Source organism: Carlito syrichta, unplaced genomic scaffold (assembly GCF_000164805.1).
Source record: "Carlito syrichta isolate Samal-C Ts95f unplaced genomic scaffold, Tarsius_syrichta-2.0.1 Scaffold304700, whole genome shotgun sequence".
In the NCBI taxonomy this organism is placed as follows: Eukaryota; Metazoa; Chordata; class Mammalia; order Primates; family Tarsiidae; genus Carlito; species Carlito syrichta.
The window spans coordinates 219,265-242,229 of NW_007248796.1; the positions used below are offsets into that span (position 1 = coordinate 219,265).

The 22,965-nt window shown below is 35.4% G+C and overlaps 1 protein-coding gene across 10 annotated transcripts in view; it reads right to left on the reverse strand.

The window, feature by feature from the left end:
- The window catches only part of PAM (peptidylglycine alpha-amidating monooxygenase), a 167,500-nt gene that overhangs the window by 16,429 nt on the left and 128,106 nt on the right, over nt 1-22,965 (reverse strand). For all 10 annotated transcript variants that reach the window (XM_021713729.1, XM_008060684.2, XM_021713728.1 and 7 more), the window contains 6 exons: nt 20,583-20,712; nt 9,057-9,173; nt 6,678-6,750; nt 4,833-5,043; nt 4,153-4,353; nt 1,460-1,575 (listed from right to left, as the gene is read on the reverse strand). In XM_021713729.1, the coding sequence (XP_021569404.1) occupies nt 1,460-1,575; nt 4,153-4,353; nt 4,833-5,043; nt 6,678-6,750; nt 9,057-9,173; nt 20,583-20,712 (848 nt within the window). The remainder of the gene's footprint in view (nt 1-1,459; nt 1,576-4,152; nt 4,354-4,832; nt 5,044-6,677; nt 6,751-9,056; nt 9,174-20,582; nt 20,713-22,965) is intronic.

Below are 22,965 nucleotides of genomic sequence, written 5' to 3' on the forward strand. Positions count from 1 at the left end.
ACTCACCTCAGCCTCCCAAAGACGCGGGATTACAGGCTGAGCCACCGAGCCCGGCTAGCATATTTCAAAGTAAGAAAGACTTGGTTTTGAGATTCACATGTGATACTCTATGTAACTTGAATGAATAATTTACTTAGGTGAAATTTTCAGCTCAAAAGACTGTCATTGTAGTCTTCATTGTGAAGGCTGAAGAAATAACCTGGGTTTACTGTTCTTTTTTTCCTTTTTCTTTTTTGGTATGGAAGGGAGAGGACCATTCCCTTCCTCTGCCACATAAGCTACCTTGCAGAAGAAAGAAGACAAAAAAAGCCAGTTTGAAGGGTATGTATGAAAGCAGATAACAATGGACCTTTAATTATAGGAAGGAAGTATTTGGGGGATGGCTACGTGAATTTTGCCCTCACAATTTTTTGATGGCATTTGATAGAACTATCTTTATTGTCCTACTATCTAAGCTACCCTGCAAAGACATAAAGATAGAGCTCATACATTTAGATGGAAACATTCCTAAAGAATGTAATCATACAAAGCGGAGGACTGAATTATAAGGTGATAAGCAGTGTATATGCATAAACATAGGCACAGGCACATTATGTAAACTTGATCTCTGTCTTGATAGAAGATTCTCTTCTTATACATGAGTCAATATGCCCTATTATTTCCATTTCCTTCACCCAAGCTTAATCTTTGTGATGATAATCTAATTAAAGGAACATTCTGAGAGATTCATAAACTGATTTTTGGTTTACTGAGTCAACATGGAATACCTTTCTATGTTCTGGTGTAATATCGAGTCTTGTTTACTGAAAGGTAAAGGAAATTTCATCTTGGAGTGAGACTCTTTTCAAGTTTGCTGCACTGACCCACATGTTGCGACTCATTCAACCCTGAATGTCTGATGATGCCGATGCTTAGGCACAATGCTTTCTGAAATTTGAATTCACATTTTTATGAGGCTAAGGTTCATCTGGAGTCCAGCCTTTTCCTTTGCACTTGATTTTTATTTCTAGATGCATAATTGAATTAAAAGTTAGTATCCTGGTTGACACAATATATTACCATTAAGAGAATGAACAAAGCAAACACTCCACTAATACACAGTGAAGACTGTAAGCATCTCACTTTCTTTAACAACAGATATGAGGAATTTAGCTCAAAGTGAGCACATCAGTGAAGACTGGATAATAAATAAGGATCTGAAACACTATAAAAATATATATTATCAATGTAATACATTTCTTTCTGAAGGGTTACTATGCTATGAAATTTGACTATTTATTGCTTTTCAGGGGAAATATTTCTATGAAAATTGTATTCTCTCCATCAACCTAGCTAAGAAAATTATCACATCGCTATAAAAGTTTTTTATTATTATTGTTTAAGTTCAAATTGAATGCCAAATATCTTATTTTAACTTCATTCTCATGGAAGCTGAAACCTAGGCGATGAATGTACATACCTTGCGCATTGGCTCAAAGACGTCTATAATTTCCCCACTGGAAAAGTTCATCACAAATCCTTGTACTGGTTCTTGGTCCCCAAAGTAAGGCTTCCCATTCACTGCAAAGAGCAAGCCTGCAACAACATATGCAGTTAACTTTTCTTTAAAATGTGAATAACGCTGAATTTTAAATACATTCATATATATTATACAAACAAACAATAAATTTTGGTCCCTACAATTGCCAACAAAAGTAGAAAATAAAATACTTAGCAAATGTCTCCTTCCGAGTAACCAGATTGGGGCGAACTTAGGTTAGGTGATTAATCTTGTTATAGAAAAACCAGGAACTGAAATGTCTGTTCCAGTTAGAAAGCCAGTAGAAATCAGAAATACACAGGTATTGATATATAGATATACAGACATACAGATAGCGATATCACAGGCATCCTAAATAGGTATTGGGAACAGTCAGGTTATTTAGGGCAATAATTTTGAGGTATAAGATTTTAAAAAAATATGTAATATTTGCCTTTGCTACAAAGAGAATCATAGAGGAATGTGCAGATAGTAAAATTACAGTATAAATAGAATAATCTGATTTTAAACAACTGGAATTTGAAATGTGAGGTGCATATTTTAGAAGACCAAAGACAAATTTTTTCCTAATTAAAAAAATTAGGCATTCTTTTTAGTTTTAATTCCATGAATACTCTCTGTAGTAAATAACATTTCTTGATATAGTCCTGTCTGTCCAAAACAATGAAAATAGTGACGTTTTGGTTAAATAAATAAATCTGATGACTGAATATTACATTATCAAGGAATTAAAATATAATAAAATATACACAATACTAAACCACTGTGGAAGGCATTTTCATCATGTTTTAAGTATTATCATTTTTTAAGAATATCATACTATGGAAAAAATCAACACTATAAATATCAATTACTATTGGGCAATATCATAGAGAGAATTGTTTTTGCTTAGATTCTGTTTCTAACCAGATGTCTTCTCATCTTCTCTCCTGATATTTTTCTTCACATATTTGATTTATTTTGTTTGCTATAAACTTGATTACCCTCTTTTTTAAGTGAACAGTTCTGACAAATTCTTCTTTAAATATGTGGTAAAACCAACCTAGGAATTTCCCTTTCATTGGTATTTATGAAAACCTTTTATTACTTATATCTTATCCTGTAAGGAAGTCAAACTTGCTCCCCATCTAGTCAGCTGGGTTCCTTTATTTCATGTCTTAATTAAATTGGGGGCTTCTAGGGAAGAAAGTAGCCATATGGAGCTTTAATAGCTTAAGAAATCTATATATTATAGTAATGACTATAAAAGTCCATGCTACTTTAATATAGGTATAAATATTTTTGATAAAGTATATTGTGCCCTTTAATTGTGAATTGTCCAAAGTTCTTCTTGTTATTGATCTCTAGTTTCATTCCATTATGGTCAGAATGGTGACTATAACAAAATAATAATGCACTATATGTTTCAAAGTTGCTAAAAGAGTAGATTTAAATTTTTTTAACCACAAAAAATGATAAGTATATGAAGAGATGACTTTGCTAATAAGCCTGATTTAATCATTTCACATTGTAAGCATATATCAAAACATCACATTGTACCCTATAGATATGTGTATAATTATTACTTGTTAGATAACAATTTACAAAATATTTAAATTAAAAAAAATTTAAAAATACATATATAAAGCTTAATTACATTTAGAAATTATATATGCATTTCATAAGTTAAATGTATTTTCAGCTGTTCATTATTTAGAGAAATCTTATTCTAAGTTATTTTGTAATATGAACTATACATATTTTATTTAATAAATCTGGGTTTTTTTCAGATTTTCTTTTCTTCTTTTTTTTTTTTTTATGAGTTTGAGTCTCACTCTGTCACCCAGACTGGAGTGCAGTGGCCACTCCCAGCCACTGCAGCCTCGACCTGTTGGGCTCCAGCCATCCTTCCGCCTCAGCCTTCCAAGTAGCTGGAACTACAGGAGTGCACTACCATGCCCGGTTAATTTTTTTGATCTTTTGTAGACATGAGGTCTCGCCAAGTTGCCCAGGCAGGTCTCGAACCCGTGGGCTCAGGCAATTCACTCACCTGGGCCTCCCAAAGAGCGGGATTACAGGCTGAGCCACCAAGCCCGGCTCAGATTTTCTAAAAATCAAGAAAATCTATTTTGAAAATGAGAAAAAAATTTCATGATTTAATTGGTTATTTCTCTTGGTATTTATACATAAGCCTCACTTATTTTTCATATTTATCTTTTTAAAAAAATTGGCCACTACTTTTTAATAAAATGTGAAACAGAAGCACCTTGACTACTGATTTTATCAGACATATGCCATCTGTTGATGTTATGTGAAGACATAATATTAATCACTTAATAACTAAAGCAAATGATCATAATTAAGGGAAAAAGCCAATGTTTGGGAACATTTTTTTAACCCATCACAAACAGTTGTTAAATCCTTGCGTTGTACAAGGAATAGTGGCACTTCAAAAGAAAATTATTTACCATGCACTAACAGTTTTAAGATACTCTAAGATCTGATATATAATGCATCTTCAACTCCTAGTAAGAAAGAAACTTTATAAAAAGAGTATATTAAGATAAGACAAGTAACTTTTAAGAACAGAAGACAGTATAACAAAAGATGTCACCAAAATTAAGATAAAATACCTGGTATATATGAAATTGCAAATACATTTCTTCCAAATGATGAATGCTTGATCTCTCTCACAAATTCTTTGGTGTCAGTTTTAAAACACTGAATCCGACCATTTTCCCTGTCTGCCACACATAATTGGCCCAAATGAGGCACAAGGGCCAAGCTATGAGGAACACTGAACTGGCCTGGTTTAGGATTGCTTCCTGAAGACTCTACAGAATAAAGAAAAGCATCAGATGTACATCAGGTTTATAAAATCACCCAAAGTTTGACACCATAGTTTTATAATTTTCCAAATTCATGATAGTATACCATTAAACATCTAGAACTGGGGAAAGATAAAGTAAAACAGTTTATACATTTATTCCATAATATTTCTAACCTACAAATACATTACACACTTTTTCCCTATTTAGACATAGATTTTGGTGGAAGCATTTCCCCTATAAGATGTGTGTATCTGTGTGTGTGTGTGTGTGTGTGTGTATGTGTGTGTGTATTGAGAGAGAGAGAGAGACAGAGGAGAGGGAGAGAGAGAGAGAGAGAGAGAGAGAAACTGACTAAGCCAACTGACCAATACAGTGGCCTATTTTCTTTACAGTAGGGGATAATTACATCCTAAAGAACGTGAGGGGTAGCCAGTTATGTTGACTAAGAATTACAATTAAAGATCAAGATTCTTATTAAGTACCTTCTCCCCACTGAGTGATGAACTCTCCACTTGGTGAAAACTGTACAATCCGACTGTTGCAGTACCCATCTGACACATAAATGGCTCCAGTGCCTGGATCCACAGCCACATCAGTGGGTTGACAGAAGTGATTCTGGTCACTGCCTGGTTGCATGCTCCTCCCCAGGATTAACAGAGGGCCTTCTTGACTGTTTGGATCCAGTTTGAACACCTTCGTAAAAAAGAAAAAAAAACCTCACATACTTTTCATGGATATTATTGACATACCTGCAGGACTAAGACCACTTTTACAAGCAATTGAGGTAGAAGTTCCCAGAAATTTACTTAAAAAGATAGGTTTTAGACCTAGATGGAACCCTAGAAATCATCTGGTCTGATTATTTCATTTGATCAATGAAGACATTTATAGAGATTAAGGATTTGCTCAAGATTTCTCATTTAATTGGTGGTGAATGGAGACTAGTACACGAATATCCTGATCCACCAACTCCCACGCCTCCTTTCTCTGCTTCCTTAGCCAACACTACGATGTTCTCTACTTAATACGTGAGCAATAAATGTTTACTGAGATAATGTCTCCCTCCAGTTTTCCTAGTTTCTTGTTATCTGTTCACAAAAAGGGTATTAAACTTGATAAGCTTATATTTTGGGGGGCAGATCTTTTGACTACTCTGTGATTTAACTTCTGTTAAAAATAACACAAATTTGATTTTTATTCATAAATATGTATTTATTAGAGATCTAGCCTCAATGTATAGAAGATTAAGGTAGTTTAGGAAAGAAAACCTAAAACACAAGTGATGGAACAGAAATAAGACCTAGGGACAGGAGACATAAAAGCAAATATAGAAACCAAAGGAAATTGGAGGCCAGGTGCGATGGTTCATGCCTGTAATCTCAGCACATTGGGAGTCTGAGGCGAGATGACTGCTTGAGTCCAGGAGTTAGAGACCAGGCTGGGCACCATGGTGAGACCTCGTATCTGTAATAAATTTTTAAAAATTGGCCAAGTATGGTAGCTCATGCCTGTACATGCCTTCCTACTTGGAAGGCTGAGACAGAAGAATTGCCTGAGCCCAACAGGTCAACTGTGGTAGCCGTGTGTGATGATGCCACTGCACTCCAGCCTGGGTGACAAAGTGAGACTCTGACACACACAGACACACAGACACACACACACACACACACACAAAGAAAAAGAAAAAGAGAGAGAGAGAGAGATTGGGAGGGTTCACATAGTAGTATAGTGGAGCTTCACATCGTGGCCCCAACCCTCCCACCAGCCCAAAGGAGAAGAATAACTTGTTCATTTATTTTTCCCAGCACTGAGTTCTAAAATAAAAATTCCAATGTGGATTGTTATGGATTAAATGTTTTTGTCCCCCCTCCAGACTCACATGTTGAAATTCTAACCCCCAATGTGATAGTAATAGGAAGTGAGGCTTTGGGAGGTAATTAGGCATGAAGTGAAGTCCTCATGAATGGATTAATGCCTTAGAAAAAGAAAGAGCTTGCTCTTACTCTCTTTTGGTCATGTGAGGATACAACAGAAGTTGGCAGTCTACATCCCAGAAGAGGGCCCTTACCAGAACTCTATCATGCCGGCACCCTGATCTTAAACTTCTAGACTGCAAAACTGTGAAGTTTCAATTTCTGTTTTTGATAGGTCATCCAGTCTATGGTACTTTGTTTTAGTAGGCTGAGCTGATTAGACATGGCTGTTCCATTTTCTTGTTATAAGCTTACTGGGTCCCAGAAATTCAAAAAACTCCCACACAACTCCAGAGCACTTCAAAAGCATAACTCTGTTAGCTTCTATTTGAATACTGGCAAATGGAAGATTACCTGATGGAGAGCCACGTCTGTGACCCAATAATTTCCATCTTTATCTACACTCAAGCCATGTGGCAAATAAAACCTGAAAAATAAAATCAATTGTTTAATTATATATCTACTCCTAAAGCATACCTGAAAAGAATTATTTTCTAATAAATTCATAAAAGCAATACACATTTATAAATCAATGAATGTATAATTATATTATTATAGAAAAGAATAAAATGAGTTGTTAAGAAAAACACCTGTTATAATAGAGATCTCCATGTGACAAATCTTAATTAGTATGTAGCAGTATTAAAATTTATAAATACAACCTACATATAAATTACAGCTATTTATTATAAAGTATGGCATGCTAGAGTAAATACAAATCAGCTCAACTTAAAAATAGTTTCTAAGATCATAAATATTAAAATCTTGGAAATATGTATAAAACTGTCTAGAGAAATAGAAATTGATTTATATAGCTTGAATAGTTAAAAGATACAGCAAAAAAATGTAATGTGTTAATATAAATGATTAAATATGACTCAAAAGCTTGAAAGAGTGCCTACTAAACATGGTATAACCCAAAGAAAACAATTTTCAGCAAACATGGGCTGTGAACATCTAAGCAAAGTGGTAAGCTGGATAATCATTAGAGAACGTTAATCTACTTAACAAATCAATCTGAATGATCAGGGTAAGGAACTTGGGCAGAGGTAACACACGCATAGACAATACATTAAGGTGGTTTTGGTCCATCGCCATCTGACAATTCATAGGCTCTGTCACCTTACATACATAGGCCTTAGTATGCTGTTGGCATCATAGGCTTTTTTTTCCCATGAGCCAAAGTTGTAACACTCTGATCTTGACTAATTTACTGAACTAGATTCCTGTTTTGGCAACTGAATGTGAGGGTTATGGTTTTCTTTCAAACAGACACCCCACAGTGGTCAAGTTGATTTAGCAGCAGTTGCTCTGCCATCTCCCTTAATTCCTCTCTGGAGGAATTAATCTGAGATGCTTCTGGTTAATGGCCAAAACACCAATAAGACCGGTTCAAACACAAGAGTGTGGAGCTGGTATTAGAATTTGATACCTGATATACCATCTGAGGATGCTATAAAAATAAGTCTAAACTTCATTTTCACCATCTCCACAAGCAGCTGCATTCAAAACAGTGGCACCCTGCCTTTCAAAGAAACCGGCCTTCCCTGTCCCTAAGCAGATGGAGAAGGGTATACTCCAAAAGCTGCCAGGTTACAATGGCTGAGAAGATCTGGAAGCAGGTGCCCCCATTTTCTTTCAATGACCATGAATATCAGCCAACTTTTTTTGGCTGGCAAGTGCCAGATAGAAATAAAACCAAATAATGAGTGCTTTCAAAGCCAAATTACATATACATGCTAAGGAACACTAAAAATGACATATTTTTAGTCTTCATGTTGAGATGGGAAGAGAGAAGCCCCCTTTTTTGACGGTGATTACTTGATGAGTTTGGTTATGCTGAAGTATCTCTCTCTAAAGGATTTTATTTTTAATCATCAGATCTGGCTGGCCTGCGACTCAGTTCATTAACTATGTATGTCAATGACTCCGCAAGCTTGACTACCTATTAGAATCAACTGGGGAGCTTTAAGAGTATTAGCCCCACTCCAGACTAAATCTGAATCTAATTTTTTAAAATTATAAACAGAAATATTTATGGGGTACAATATAAGGTTATGCTATACACACACACACAAAATGTAGAATGATTAAGCTAATTAACATAACCATCCCCTCAAATACTTATCATTTTTTGTGGTGAGGACATGTGAAATTTACTTTTAGCAATTTTGAAAAAGGAGCAAGGACCTGAGTTGACATTTCTTAGAAGACATACAATCTATTTTTTTTTAAGCTTCCCAGGTGATACTAATATTTAGAACCACCTATTTAGAAATGAAAGATGGGACGGTCCAATTAGTTTTAATTTTTTGTTTTGTTTTGTTTGTTTGTTTGTTTTTTAGTCAGGGTCTCATTCAGGCTGGAGTGCAATGGCACAATCACAGTTCACCACAGCCTTGACTTCTTGTGCTCAGGCAATCCTTCTGCCTCAGTCTCCAGAGTAGCTGGGACTACAGGCTCATGCCACCAAGCCCAGCTAATGTTTTGATTTTTTGTAGAGATGAGGTCTCACTATGTTGCCTAGGCTCATTTTGAACTCCTGGGCTCAAGTGATACTCCTGCTTGGACCTCCCAAAATGCTGGGATTTTAGGTGTGAGACACTGCACCCAGTCAGTCTCCTGTTTTCTTAAGTGTCTTTGTACAACACATTCTTTGAAGACCCCATGATACACTTTATACCCAATATATGTACTACAAGTCTCAATAACAGCATAAGCTATTTAACTCACAGATTTTTTCCACTAGATTGGAGTACTGCAGCATTATTTGGATCTATGACAAGAATAGTGTCTTCTTCAATTGGTCCAAGTCCTCTTTGCTGGTAAACAAACTTGCTGTCAAAAGAGCTAAACAAAATGCAATAGAATGAAAAATAAACCAATCAGAAACTCCAATGAAATTGAGAAATGCAGCTGACTTGCTTGAGATTCTCAATACAGAATCAAAAGAGTTCAGATGTATTTGACTTCACTCTGTCTTCCAGATTTCAATCCTTTGGATTACAGTATACACCCTTATCCTGTAGAATCATGCTCCTCAGGGTGGTCAGGGGAGCACCAGCATCAGCATTGCTGGGAAATGCTGTTTCAGAGTCACTAGACCTGATGCAGCACCTTCACAAGACTCCTGGGTGATTCCTAAGCACATCAGAAACACTGATCAAGAATTCTTAATGTAACTACAGTTTTTTTAAAGCTCTTCAAAATATTTTACAATAATTTGATAGATATTTTATTTCAAATTATAACAGAAAGTATAACTTATTTTGACTTTCTCAGTAATGATAATAATAGCTGAAAGAGTAGTGATAAACAATGCTTGTTATTGAACTTGGCATAGGTACAACATGCAAACACATATTTTAGGATTATAGAACAGAATGCTCCAAACTTTTAAAAAATATAAAATGATTTATTCTCACAACAAAAATATGCTTAGAGATAAAAATTTTTCCATATAATAACTTTTCTCTAAATACAAAAGGGGCAATTATGGAATAATTAAAAACTTAAAAATATGATAATTTCTACTTTTTAACTTAGTACCTTCCAGGTTATTATAAAATATTATGGACATATATGTTTATGTGTATTTTTAAATTTTATATTTTTATCTAAATTGTTAGTAATATCTTTCCTTAAATTGACAATTTTTATAGACATTGTATTTATTTCATTTCTGGGTTGGGAAATTACATGCTAATGGGGGATAAATGACAAAGACAACATTTCTAAGCTTATGTAAAAGAGAGGTAAATGCATAAAGCACCAAGAAACCAACTTGACTTTTCAAAAAAAGGATTGGATCAACACATAGTTGAGCCATGTGTGTGTATATATAAAAACACATACATAGTCGGTTGACAATCCATGAATATTTCTGTAAAATAAAATTTCCTTTATAGCACCAGGCAAGACTGTGAAAATTTATTATTAATATTTTGTAGCACAACTGTATAAGTAAAAGAAGAATCTGAAAACATCAAATATTTGTTGGATATATTTGCAATTTGGGAAGGTAACAGACTGCTCAAATCTGTCATGCATCCATTGATTAGTTGGTTGACATTTTTATGTAACTTATGTAGAGTCCCAGTAGAAGAACAAAAATGTTTAAATTACATTCTCTTGCCGTTAAAAATATATATCACACAATTATCCTGACTGTTACAGTCTTTGGGGTATATTTTTCTTGAAAGATAACAATAAGTCCCTGAAGTAGTTCTTATTAATGATGCACTCGGTTGAACACAAAATATTGATTCAGGTTTGTCAACCTAAAACTTAAGTAGTACTGCTTATACATGCTATTATGTACAGTTAAAACCACAGTGGTATCTAGAAAAAAAAACCACATAAATTTATAAAATGAAAGTAACATCACTAACAAACTGATTTTATAAGATATTCATTATTAAACTGAAATGTGAAATATTATTAGACAGAAAACTATGTAAGAATATTCATAGCATTATTAAATCATGGACCAGTGAAGGGCAAACAGGAAGTCACTCTTTCTTGCTACAATGAAACACCAAAGAGTTTATCTTATATTTGAAACTATTTTCAATATGAGTATCTTTACTGAAAACATCATAACTACTCCTCAAGAAAACAAAGGTACTGGATTTAAACATCAATGATCTTTTGCCTTGTTTTTCCAACTTGACTATAATATTGACTAGATTAACACATCTAAGACTCATTATGCTGTAAGTTTAACATTCATGTGTAGTGGGATACAGTTTCTTCATTCATTATCTCTTTTAAGGTTTAAGTCTTACATTCCTCATTATTCAGAAACATTTCAGAGCTTTGGTAGAGCACAAAGGCAATCAAAATAATGTGAAAAGTATGTTTTCCCTGACTACTATAAGTTAAAACCTTTTGTACTCTTTTGTTTTGTTTTGTTTTTTTGTTTTTTTTTGTTTTATGTTTTTAGTTGGAGTCTCACTCTGTCACCCAGACTGGAGTGCAGTGGCCGCTCCCGGCCACCGCAGCCTCAACCTGCTAGGCTCCGGTGATCCTTCCGCCTCAGCCTTCTGAGTAGCCGGAATTACAGGCATGCGCTACCACGCCCAGCTGATTTTTTTGATTTATTGTAGAGATGAGGTCTCGCTGCCCAGGCGGGTCTCGAACCCGCGGGCTCAGGCAATCCACTCACCTCAGCCTCCCAAAGGCGCGGGATTACAGGCTGAGCCCCCGAGTCCAGCTGCACTTTTTTTTTAAAAGGAAATTTTAATTGAGATAATTGTAGCTCCACATGCAATTTAAGAAATAATAAAAATTCTATGTATACTTTATCCCATTTCTCCATTTTGCCTAATATATGTAATATCACAATTGGGATACTGATTTTGATAAAATTGACTGATTAAATTTAGATTTCCCCTTTCCTTTTCTATTTCCTAAAATTTTCACTTATTCTCACAGCTTATTTGCTTGAACATGGAGTATACTTCCTTTCCCACCCCACCATTGAGCCAATAATAGTAGCAGTCCAATGGCTGGTTGTATAACAAAACTGGCACATATCAGACCTCAGCACACCTAATTCACATCTCCTCCTCTCTGCAGAATGACGAACCATTCAGGAAATCTGATTTATTTACTTGTTCATGGTTTTCCCAAGAATAAGTTCCAGTAATTCTGTAAGATGAGTGCCCCTTTGATCTGTCTTTTCATTTGTGTAAACATTAGTCCTAAAGCGTTGGTCATAATATTTTAGGAAATAACATTCCTACAATTTATTGACCTGGAGTAGAAAGGAGATTTTCTCCCCCCAGGAGAATACACTGAACCTCTGTAGCTTAAAGTATTTCTAATAGCTCCAGCTAATTTCTTCAGGCACTCAAATTTCAAAATGTAAACTGTAGTTTAAATTACTAGTTTGTAGCCATGTAAACTCATAGAGTCATAGATCTGAAATGTTTAGCTTGGATTCTAAGCAAACAAGCTGCATTAAGGAAGAAACAGAAGTAACACAAACCCACAGTACTTGTGCCAGTCACGTCAAATGAAAATATTGTAGCTGATGAGTAGGCAAATGAAAAACATCCTTTATCAATGGTACTGTTCTATGCTGCACATAAGTGAGGGAAAAAATACATCAAGTAATTAATGTTTTGCTGTCACAAACACAATTTGTGTGAGGACATTTACACTTATAATCTAGAAATTTCAAGTTTCCAGTGGTGATGGAAAATAGTAAAATTAACTAATTTGAGGATCATCCACTTTTATTTCAGTATCCACTTTTTGATGTTGTAATAGAAAATTGCGAGACAGCAAAGGAATGAAAAGTAAGTAACAAAACTAAATGAGACAGAGTAAATAAATCAGATTTTTATAACTAAAGGTTGGATCCATAAAAAAAATTCAGATCTCTGAACTTATCAAGATATCTTTCCCAGTATCTTATTACAATGTACCTAATAATTTGGAATTTTTGGAGTTCCATTTGCTTACCACAAATTCCACTCATGTCATCTGTGTGTACAAAGTGCACTTTATGACTAGCCACTTTTCCATAGCTTTATGATTATTATTCATATTATTACTATACTTTCACTGTCAAGGGTATCAGAGATTTGACAAGTTCTAGAATTTACTGATTAGAGAATCTATTCATTTAACTAGCACTGCTCAAAACAAAATTAATAAAATTACAAAACATAACAAAACAAATCCAAAAATGAAACACTCTACTTCTATTAACACCATTTAAATATATTAGTTTACTTCAGTAACATAAGTAACAAGAAAAAATCTTGAATTCTTCGGAAGAATATTGCTTTAAAGGAATTACAAAATAGGCCTGACCACTTCATTTAAAATCTTTGTGATATCCTTTAACAGATGTCTATATGCTTAAACTGGCAACATCAAGGGACCTTCAGTTACTCAATTGACTGGTCCTAATCCTTTCACTCAGGATGTCTGGAGTCTCATGGAACTAAGAGGTGGCCCCTGGTAGTTACACAGGGCAAATAATAAAATAAATTGATGTCTTTTCTTAAATGAGAAAATCACACTCACATACACACACACATTAAACCTACCAAATAAGGTAGTTTATAAACTCTCTTGTAATTCAAAGAATGGTAACCCTTGAACAGTTCACAAATGGATGCCAGATTATAGAGTTGGATATACCGTTGCTATAGCAAACTGCTTATTTAGTGTTCTAAAGCAGCTGCCCCATATTATTTGCTGCAGAGAGGTCTTTATTTCAACCACATTTAACTTTTTACAGGATGTAATAATTCCCTGCACATTTCACACAGTGCCTGGAGCAGTGATGTTTTTTCTTTGCGTCTCTGGAAAAGCACTCAGCTGAAAAGACTGAACTGTGGCCTATGGACTGGAATTCATCAGTTCTTTATTTTAGCAGTTTGAATTCCCCATTAATGATTTTGCACATTAGCAGCTAATCAAACAGTTTAGATAAGGTTGAGAAGAAATGCTTTGCTATATTCACACAAAAAAGAGCTAGAGTAAGAGAAAATAAACTTCTGTACTATCAATCAAAATTAAGGGAATGCAAATAAATTATAGCAACTGAAGAAAGGCGTAAAATATAATGCTGTAATTATATAAATTAAGAATCTAAAGAAAGAACTATAGGTTTTCAAATGGAAATGTACCCTTAGGAAAACAAAGACACATCATATAAAGGCCAGTGACTCTCAATGAGATACAACTTAATATTATGTTAGAAACATTTACTTCTGAATATATGTACATTGTAAAAAAATCCCTTGTGAGGAAGAAAAGAGGTGGGCAGACAAAAAAGAAAAAAAAAACACAGTATGATTCACAACAGTAAAAACACGGAACCAACCCTACTGCCAATTGAAAGTGGACTGGATAAAGAAAATATGGCACATATACATGATGGAGTAATATGCAGCCATAAGGAAGAACAAAATCATGGACTCTGCAGCAAATTGAATGGAGTTGGAGCCCATCATACCAAGTGATCTATCCCAGAAACAAAGAACTGGATACCACATGTTCTCATTCATAGGTGGGCCCTGAACATTAGTCACATTAGCACAAGGGAGGGATCAGCAGTTGCTGGCCACTGCTAGGAAAGGAAGATAGAGAAGGAAGAGGGTGGGAGACACGCAACAACACAAAAGATACCTGGTCCACTATCAGGGGAGTGAGAGCCAGTTAGAAGCCCACTTCACCTGCATGCAACCTACTTATATAGTTAATTCTCACTTATACCCCACATCTCTATAAAACAACAATAACAACAACAACAAAAACCCAGTATGACTGTTTAGTGCCCTAATGGACCTAAAACTAGAGACACTACAAATAGGGATAAAAAGAACTAGGTATCACAGCATCCAAGCTCTAGAGTCTGTACAATCAGTAAGGCCACTGGAGACAAGTCACTTAAAGTCCATTTTATTATGCACTAGTATAAGGCACTTATTAAAGCCTTCGATTTTTAGACAAGGGAACTAAGAGTAAGAAAGTTCAAATGTCCTGGTGCATTTCTCAAAGAGGGGAGATGGTAACCAAGATTCAAAACCAGGTCTCTTGTCTTCAAATAAATGTGGTTTTCCCTTGCTAGAATTGACCTTACTGAAAATTGGAGAATTTCCCCTCCAGTTATCAAATTCCAAGTGTAAGTGTAGAAGAGATGGAATAATAGTAATATAATCAAGAAGAATTGAAATAGCATAAAACTGGAAGAAAATGGCTTGTGTCAAGAGCAAAATGGCAATATGAGAAAGGTGGAACACTGAAATGTTCTTTTGTAGAACTCCTTACAGTTTCCCCTCAGGCATGAAGGTGCTACGGCACCACTCAGTCAGTTTGAGTTCTGCTCTCTAGGCCCAATTAAGTCCTAAAGTGTGAAAGAAATTGAGATGTAAAAGCTGAGCCTCAAACTGTCATATTAACTGAGGCTCCAGAAAACTAGTGAGGCAAATCTTGAACTGACTGTTTTGCAAGTTAGGAAGCAGACAGATTTTAAAACAATAGATCTTGGCAAAATCCAATAAAGCAATGATAAAGAGATGTTTTATGAGCTATTTAGGGATTGGAGGAGAGAAGATTCCCAGAAGATTACGAGTTCTTTACAAACAAAACTTGCAAAACCAACCACTCAACTATTCAAATATTATAAACAATCTTTAGGGAAATATAAAAAGGCAAGTTTATCAAACATCTAATACAGGGTTGGGAGGGGCAGCTCATTCTCTGGCTAATCAAGGTTCAAATAATATCTGAAAACTGAAACAATGCTGACTCTAATGAATTGAAACATAATTGGAATAAAGTCCTGAATTGAATGTATTAAAGACGCTACATAAATTTCCAGTAAACATATCAGCACAGGTCAGGCATGGTGGTTCATGTCTGTAATCCTAGCACTTTGAGAGGACAAGACGAACGATTCCTTGAGCCTGGGGTTTGAGACTGGCCTGGGAAACTTGGCAATACTTCATCTCTATAATAAATAAATAAAAATTCGCTGGATGAGTGGTATGGGCCTATAGTCCCAGCTTCTTGGGAGGCTGAGGTGGAAGGACTGCCTAAGCCCAGCAGGTTGAGGCTGTGGTAGCCGTGAGTATACCACTGCATTCCAGTCTAAGCTACAGAGTGAGACTCCAACTCAAAACAAACAAACAAACAAAAATCACAATTTTATGACATATATTTGGTGATATGACATATATTTGGATAATTGCAATTACAAATTTAACATAAGGCAACATGGTGATATAACTGCAAAAAAAAAGTCAATACAATTATTTCATACTAATGGATACCTAGAATACACATCAAGGGAAGTAATTGTATCACCAATCAAGATAATACATAAGGTATTGTGGCCACTTTGAGACCAAACACTTTAAAGGGTTGAGAAACCAGTGCCTTCATATGAAAGTAATCATGTCAGCATGAAGATTGGTTGAGGCCTGAGGAATATTTAGTTCACAAAAGATTAGACTTTTCAAATATGCAAGCAGTTGACAGGGATAAATAAGAATAAATTTGCCCTGCATTGTTGTCAAGAGGGTGAAGTTAAAGGACTCAGATGTGAGTTGAACAAAATGAAGAAGTTAATTGAATAGTATATCTCATATCTAGGAAATTTCTGGGCTTGAAAAAGTTCGAGCACTAGATAGCAGTTGAAGGAGTCTTAGAAGAGAGTGCCTTATGTAGGAGGCTGGAGATAGGTTCCCAGGTGATTATTGCCCCACTTTGTGTTAATGAGGTTTTAGTTGGTTTCATTAGCACAAAATGGAGCAATAAATGGGGCAACTTTTTTAGTTTCTTCCATAAAACTAGAAGGAAATGGCTAGAGTCAAGTGCAGAATGGCAATATGAGAGAGAAAGGTGGAATGCTGAAAGTTCTTTTTGTAGAACTCTTTACAGTTTTCACTCTGGCATGAAGGTGCTATGGAACCACTCAGTCACTTTGAATTCTGTTCTCCAGACCCAATTAAATCCCAAAGTATGAAAGAAGTGCAAACGTAGAAGAACCACAACCTGTCATCTTAATTGACCCAACATTTTGAGGTCCACTCTCAGCCCATTTGTTTCATATGATGTTGACACTATTCCCACATGCTAGGGGTAGAACAAAAGACTTTGGCTGAGCTGAAGAATGGATCTTATTCCTCCACCTACAATGATTAGTTCAAGGTGGGAGGTGACATGATCTAGGTCAGACTAAGAATGTTACAAAGCCTAAATTTAATGAGCTTCTGTTGACTTATCAGAGATGTAGACTATCTCTTTTGTGTGATTTGTATGCTAATGTGATTCTGAAGCTGCAAAGGGAAAGGGAAAACAACAGGAATCAGAGCCTGGAAATAGAGCCACGCTAGACAAAATGAATTGTATAATAGAAGCTGGTGATGTCATTTGGGCTACCATATCCCTTGAAACTTTCATGTATATACACCCCAATAAATTCCCTTTTGTCCTAAGCAAGTTTATATTGAGTTTTCTCTCTTAGTAGTAACAAAAGAATCTGAAATGATACAACTTCCAAGATACTTTCCAACTCCCTGTGAAGAAATGATAAATGAAATAAAGGACATAACTTTTAACATCTAAAAGTTAGGGGCAAGACCCATAGTTTAGTTAAGTGGGTATGTGAGGTCAGTCCTGTATAGTACACCCCAATCATAGCTGAGATACAGGAAAGAGAGGCCAAGAAGCAAGCCTTTGACAGTGGTGGTGATTTTAAGCCAATTACTGAGGCAGGAGCTACCCAGCTCCTGCTGGGAGGCATTTAAACTTTAAAGAGCTCTAGCTGCCTTGCTGCCCTAACACCAGGGCAGACAGCAGGCTCTTCAAAGTTTCATTACACCCTGCTGGCAATTGACTTTTCTTATCTCAGCTAGAAGAAGCCTCTTAAAGTAGCAATATTGAAGTAAGGGAGGGAGATGGAGATCAAATGGAGAATGGAAGTGACTATCATCATTCAGGAGGTTAATTTTTATTATTACTATTAATTATTACTTTGGCTGCCATGTTTATTTAGCATGGTTAAGTAAAAGAGTAAGGGCTGAACAGGGCTATCAAGTAGGAATGAAGAATAATAGTACTTAAAAAGAGAAGTGATGTAATGATAGCAAAGGAGCTTTGGGTACTGAGTATTAATTAGGGATTATTGCTAACTCCAAGTACTGTCTGATACTTAAAGAATGATTACCTTTTAAGAACTATGGGACACAGAGTGCTTAGATTTGATTTAGAACAAGTCTTGGTCTTATGGAACCAATAATTCTGTGAACCTGAGAAATATGAGGATGGGAAAGATTCCAAGGAAAATTAATATAGGATTTCTCATTACTCTATTCAAACAGAGGTAGCAACAAGAATGCAATTTCCACCCAATTTTTAACTTTTACTGCCCCTTACCAGTATATCATAAATTCTATAAGAATGTGCTGGGTTTTTTTTTTTTTTTGTATAATCCTTGGATTTTTTTTAATGGAGGAAAAAAACTATGTACTTTGTCCAATTTATATAATGTGACTTATATACGTAGGAAGGATGGTCATGCATGACCAAAGAGCAGAGCCTGAATTTAATTTGTTCTTTGAATAAATCCAAATCTATTTTTCTAAAAAAATAACTAACAGAGTGATCCACTTCTAATACTCTTCATGAATAATAAAGCAGAGAGTGGTTAGGACAGAGATCTGAGGGCCAGTAAGAATCTTCTTATGACTATGGATTGCAAAGGCTGCTAGGAGCCAACAGGAGATACCAGGAAGGGAGAAAAAAAGACAGATAACAAATATTCTTACATCTGAAACACAAAGATGAAGGAGAAGGAAAAACAGATTTAATGAGTAAAATCAGCAGTTTGCTCTGAAAAAGTTATACATTTTCAATGGCACCCCTTTGTGGATGTCATTTATCAAGGCAAACATACCAGGGCTTTGGCAATGAAACTGGAATCTACTTCCACAGGGTTCCGGTTATCTAGATGCTAACTTTGCCATATAAGCCACAGAAAATGCTCTTATGAGGCTCTTGTTTCATAGTCCTATGTCATTTCCTACCCCAAGTTGGCCTTTACTGATCCCTTTTTCTGTTAAACTGTTCCAGATTCTGCTGTTTACTTGGAATGAGTATCACATTAAAATGGAAAATTGGATTTTGTCCAATTTAGCTTTAGCCAGCTGAAAAAGTATCAATGGAGAAAATGATGCTGTAATTTTCTCCTCTGGTAAAATGTGGATAGAAATCCATGCAGAAAATGTAGCAATGTTCATCAAAATGAAGAATATGCTGTGATGAATAGTAATAGTTTGCTTTTAAAAGCACTTGTTAAAATACCATTAGATGTGCAATAATGACTAAGATGATGTAACAGAGAGGTATGAATGAGAAGGTTGTGTTTGATTGTTTGCTTTGAACCCTGAAGGGATCTTTTTCGGATTCTATTTTCAAGTGTGACAACTGGAGAGGACAATTAAACAGTAACACAGCTACTAATCTATTCTGAAATGTTGACTGAATTCTATATTCAACTGTACAAAGAAAGTACACATATGTATATGTGACAGAGCAAGTTTAATATAAGTGTATCCAACATCTCTAGACATGGAAGAACAACAATTGAACAATACATGTAGAGTCTCAGTTCTCCAGATGAGACCCTATAGTTATGAAAGGAGAAGACATATTAGACTTCGCTGAGAAGAGATGTTAAAATTCACCTTCATATGCAAATTTACAATAAAAGGATTGAATAAATGGATATTCATTACTCAGGAGAACTAAAATAACTTGCTAAATTCTGGAACAAGCTTTTAAAAATACAGTCATGTGAATGTGCTTACAATTCTATTAAAGGCAGTATCACAAGGTGGTCACCTAGGCCAACCCTGGAGTCAGACAAAAGGCAGCTGAAGTCTGGCTTTGCTGCTCGCTAACTGAGAGACTTTGGATACAACACTTAACTTCTTTTGATTTCTTCTTCTGTAGAATGTGGATGATGATGTTAATCCACAGGTAACTCTCAATAAATGTTAGAGATTTTTACTACAAGTCCCTTAAACAGGTAGCAGAAGATACAATGAAAGTTTGGAAAGGGGAACCCAGAGGATAAAGCAGATGGTCCTAGTGCTATTCTCAAGTCTTTGAAGCCCATGGAAGGAGCAAATTTGAGTAATAAGATTAATCTAAATTGAAACATGAAGGCCAAGTTATTATTTCTATCCATGTGGTGGCCAAATTCAGTGTTCAGAAGATTAACTGTTAGGACTGCCATGGAGTGGTCTAATGAAAAGGAAGCATCCAATGGCTCTAGAATAGTTTTACACCCAGGACATGAAAATAACAATATGCTTTATGAAAGCCAACCAGTAACCTGTCTTAGTTGATCACTTCTCATGATCACTTTCTTTGAAGACTTAAAGTTCTTCAGCAATGTACTTAATGAACTATCTTTTATAGTCTTCCTTTTAGGAAGTAGAGTTAGCTTCCAGGAGAAGGGAGCAAATGGTGAGTAGGCCGAATCACAGATTGTTCCTGCCTCCTTTTCATAAACTAGTTGGAATTACTTTGTTTTAAAATGCACAAGACTTCCTCTCCTACTTATTAAAGCCACACATTAGAAAGACAAATATATTTCGCTCATAAAAATCAAGCTAAAAAAAAAAACCTTTACAGTTCACTCACCATTATTCTTAGTTTAATGAAAAATTATGTATACTATTTTTGATTTCCATTTACTCTTTGAAGGAAGAAAATATTACTTACTTTCCATCCCAGACATGGTCACCTCTGTGGAAAATCACCAGGTTATTCTTAGGGTCCAAGGCCACCCCAGAAACCTGTCCTGGTAATAAGTAGACTCCAGGCCAATCCAATTCCTCTTCAACATGAATATCTAAAAGATAAATCCACCTTTTTAGTGAAGGAAAGGTAGGATAGCCTCATGAAGATTCACAATAGGTATAAGAAGCTCATGCGATAATGTTACTAGATGCAAAGAAATAAAAAAGAAAAACAAGCCGTGCTCTACATAAAGGATACAACATGCACGTGCTGAGTAGCTTCCTGAGCTATAAAATAAAGTGACTGTGACTTTGTATTGAGACTACCTTTTCTCTTTTCCTGTTGATAAGATGTCTGTAAAACTAGCTAACTCTTAAGTCATTAAGGAGCAAATTTGAGATTGCCTTTTTCTTGACAAGATTCTTTAAATTAATACCTTTGGAAAATATGAAAACATAGATGATACCAATTTAATACAAAGCTTTTAAATGTTGTAAATAAACAGCAAGAATAAATAAGCCTGTCACCCTTTGTATCTCTCTCCCTTTCTCTCCTATCGCTCTCTATCTATCTATCATCTTTAGGGTAAATTCTGGATGTTCAATATACAGTAGCCCCCATAATAAGACATGTATTGATTATCTCTTGTTACAAGAAACTATATAATATACCAATCTCATTCTCCTAACTTCATTGTTCTTATAAGAATAAGATGATCTCTTTCAATGTTTATATTTGTTTCTTAAAATGAAAAAAGGAAAAATGACAGAAACTCTGACTAAATGATTTCCAAATTATTCTCACTGCTGATACATTTATCCTTAGAGAATATCTCGGTTCATTTATATTAATCTTTTTAATGAACATGCTCATGAACAAAGAGGTACAATGCCCACATCTACACTAATTGAAGATATAGAGTTATGAAGATAACTGTGAAAGCTATTATATCAGCGTCAATATTTCTTTCCCTCTCAAATGTTTCAACAGAGATGCTGAGAACAGAAAAGCAGCAAATTGAGTCTCATTTTTCCTTCTCACCCTCTGGAGGATGTGGCAACATGCAGTGAAATCCTCAAAGATACACATTTAAAGACTTGGGGAAGAAAAGGAAATTCAGGGCTTGTATGATCAGCTCCTGAGAAGACGTTACTGTGAAATAATTCTTTCGACTACACAAAAGGAAAAACATCTTTTCATGCCAAATATTTTTGCCCTTGCACACTTACTTTTTTCTTTAATAAAAATAACAAACCATAGCACAATCAATAGGATGCCTAGATCTGTTCTGTCTACAACCTTTGCTGAAGCATCTTCAACAAATATTCCTTAAGTGTATTTTCTATGTAAGACACTATGCTGGATTCTGGGAATACGAAGAAATAAAGCATGGTTTATGGTCTTGGTGAATAAAGGTATATAATATGTGTGGGCTATAAAAGAATAAAATGACTTAAAAAAAAAAACTGTAACCAAATGATACAAAGTAGTGTAGAAACACAGGAGAGGGTCCACAGTTCTTCCTGAAGCTTGGGCTGGGATAGAGTGGGATGAAGGTCTACTCAGAAGGTTTCCCAGAGGAACAAACATTTGTGTTTGTAATTAAAGGTGAGGGGTGGGGGGCACCAAGTATAGAGTGAGCAGAGAATATTTCAGTCAAAAAGAACAAAAGTGAGGGTATTTATAATTGCAGATTGTGTTTCATGATGTTTATGTAATCTGGAAAGGATATGTGTGTATTCCAGGTGAGAGTTAGGGGAATAGGGCTGGATTAGCTGACCCTGAGATCAGGTTTAGATGCAGACTGCAAAAATGTATTGTACTATATACCACACAAAGGAGTCAAGACTTAACAACGTGTGTGTATTTTGTAGACGTGGTGTCCTGACCTCTACTATGATTAATTTTGAAGCATGTTGCAAGTACTTTATTACCAGCAGTAAAGCATAGAGCTGGGGAATAATCTGCTTTTGAAATATATTAGAGCACATGAGAATGTCATTCTCACTCATGTGTATTGTGATATGCCTTCTTGAGCTGGAGAGAACAGGGCAGAGTTACAGTTGGGATCCTTGAATTTGCACATAATCCTGGGCATAGTAGTGGATGTGAATGGAGCTGCTCAGATGAACAGCATCCATCATTTATCAAACCTGCTTGTCAGAAGAGGGGAAAAGAGTGGAAATTACTGCTACAGGTGATTGGGAGCCACTGAAGGCCTTAATAACTTATATATACATAAAATAATCGTACATATTTATAAGTTACATGTGACATTCTGATACATGCATACTCAAATCAGGATATTTAGAATATCTGTCACCTTGGACGTTTATCATGTTATAAATATATTTGACCTGCTTTG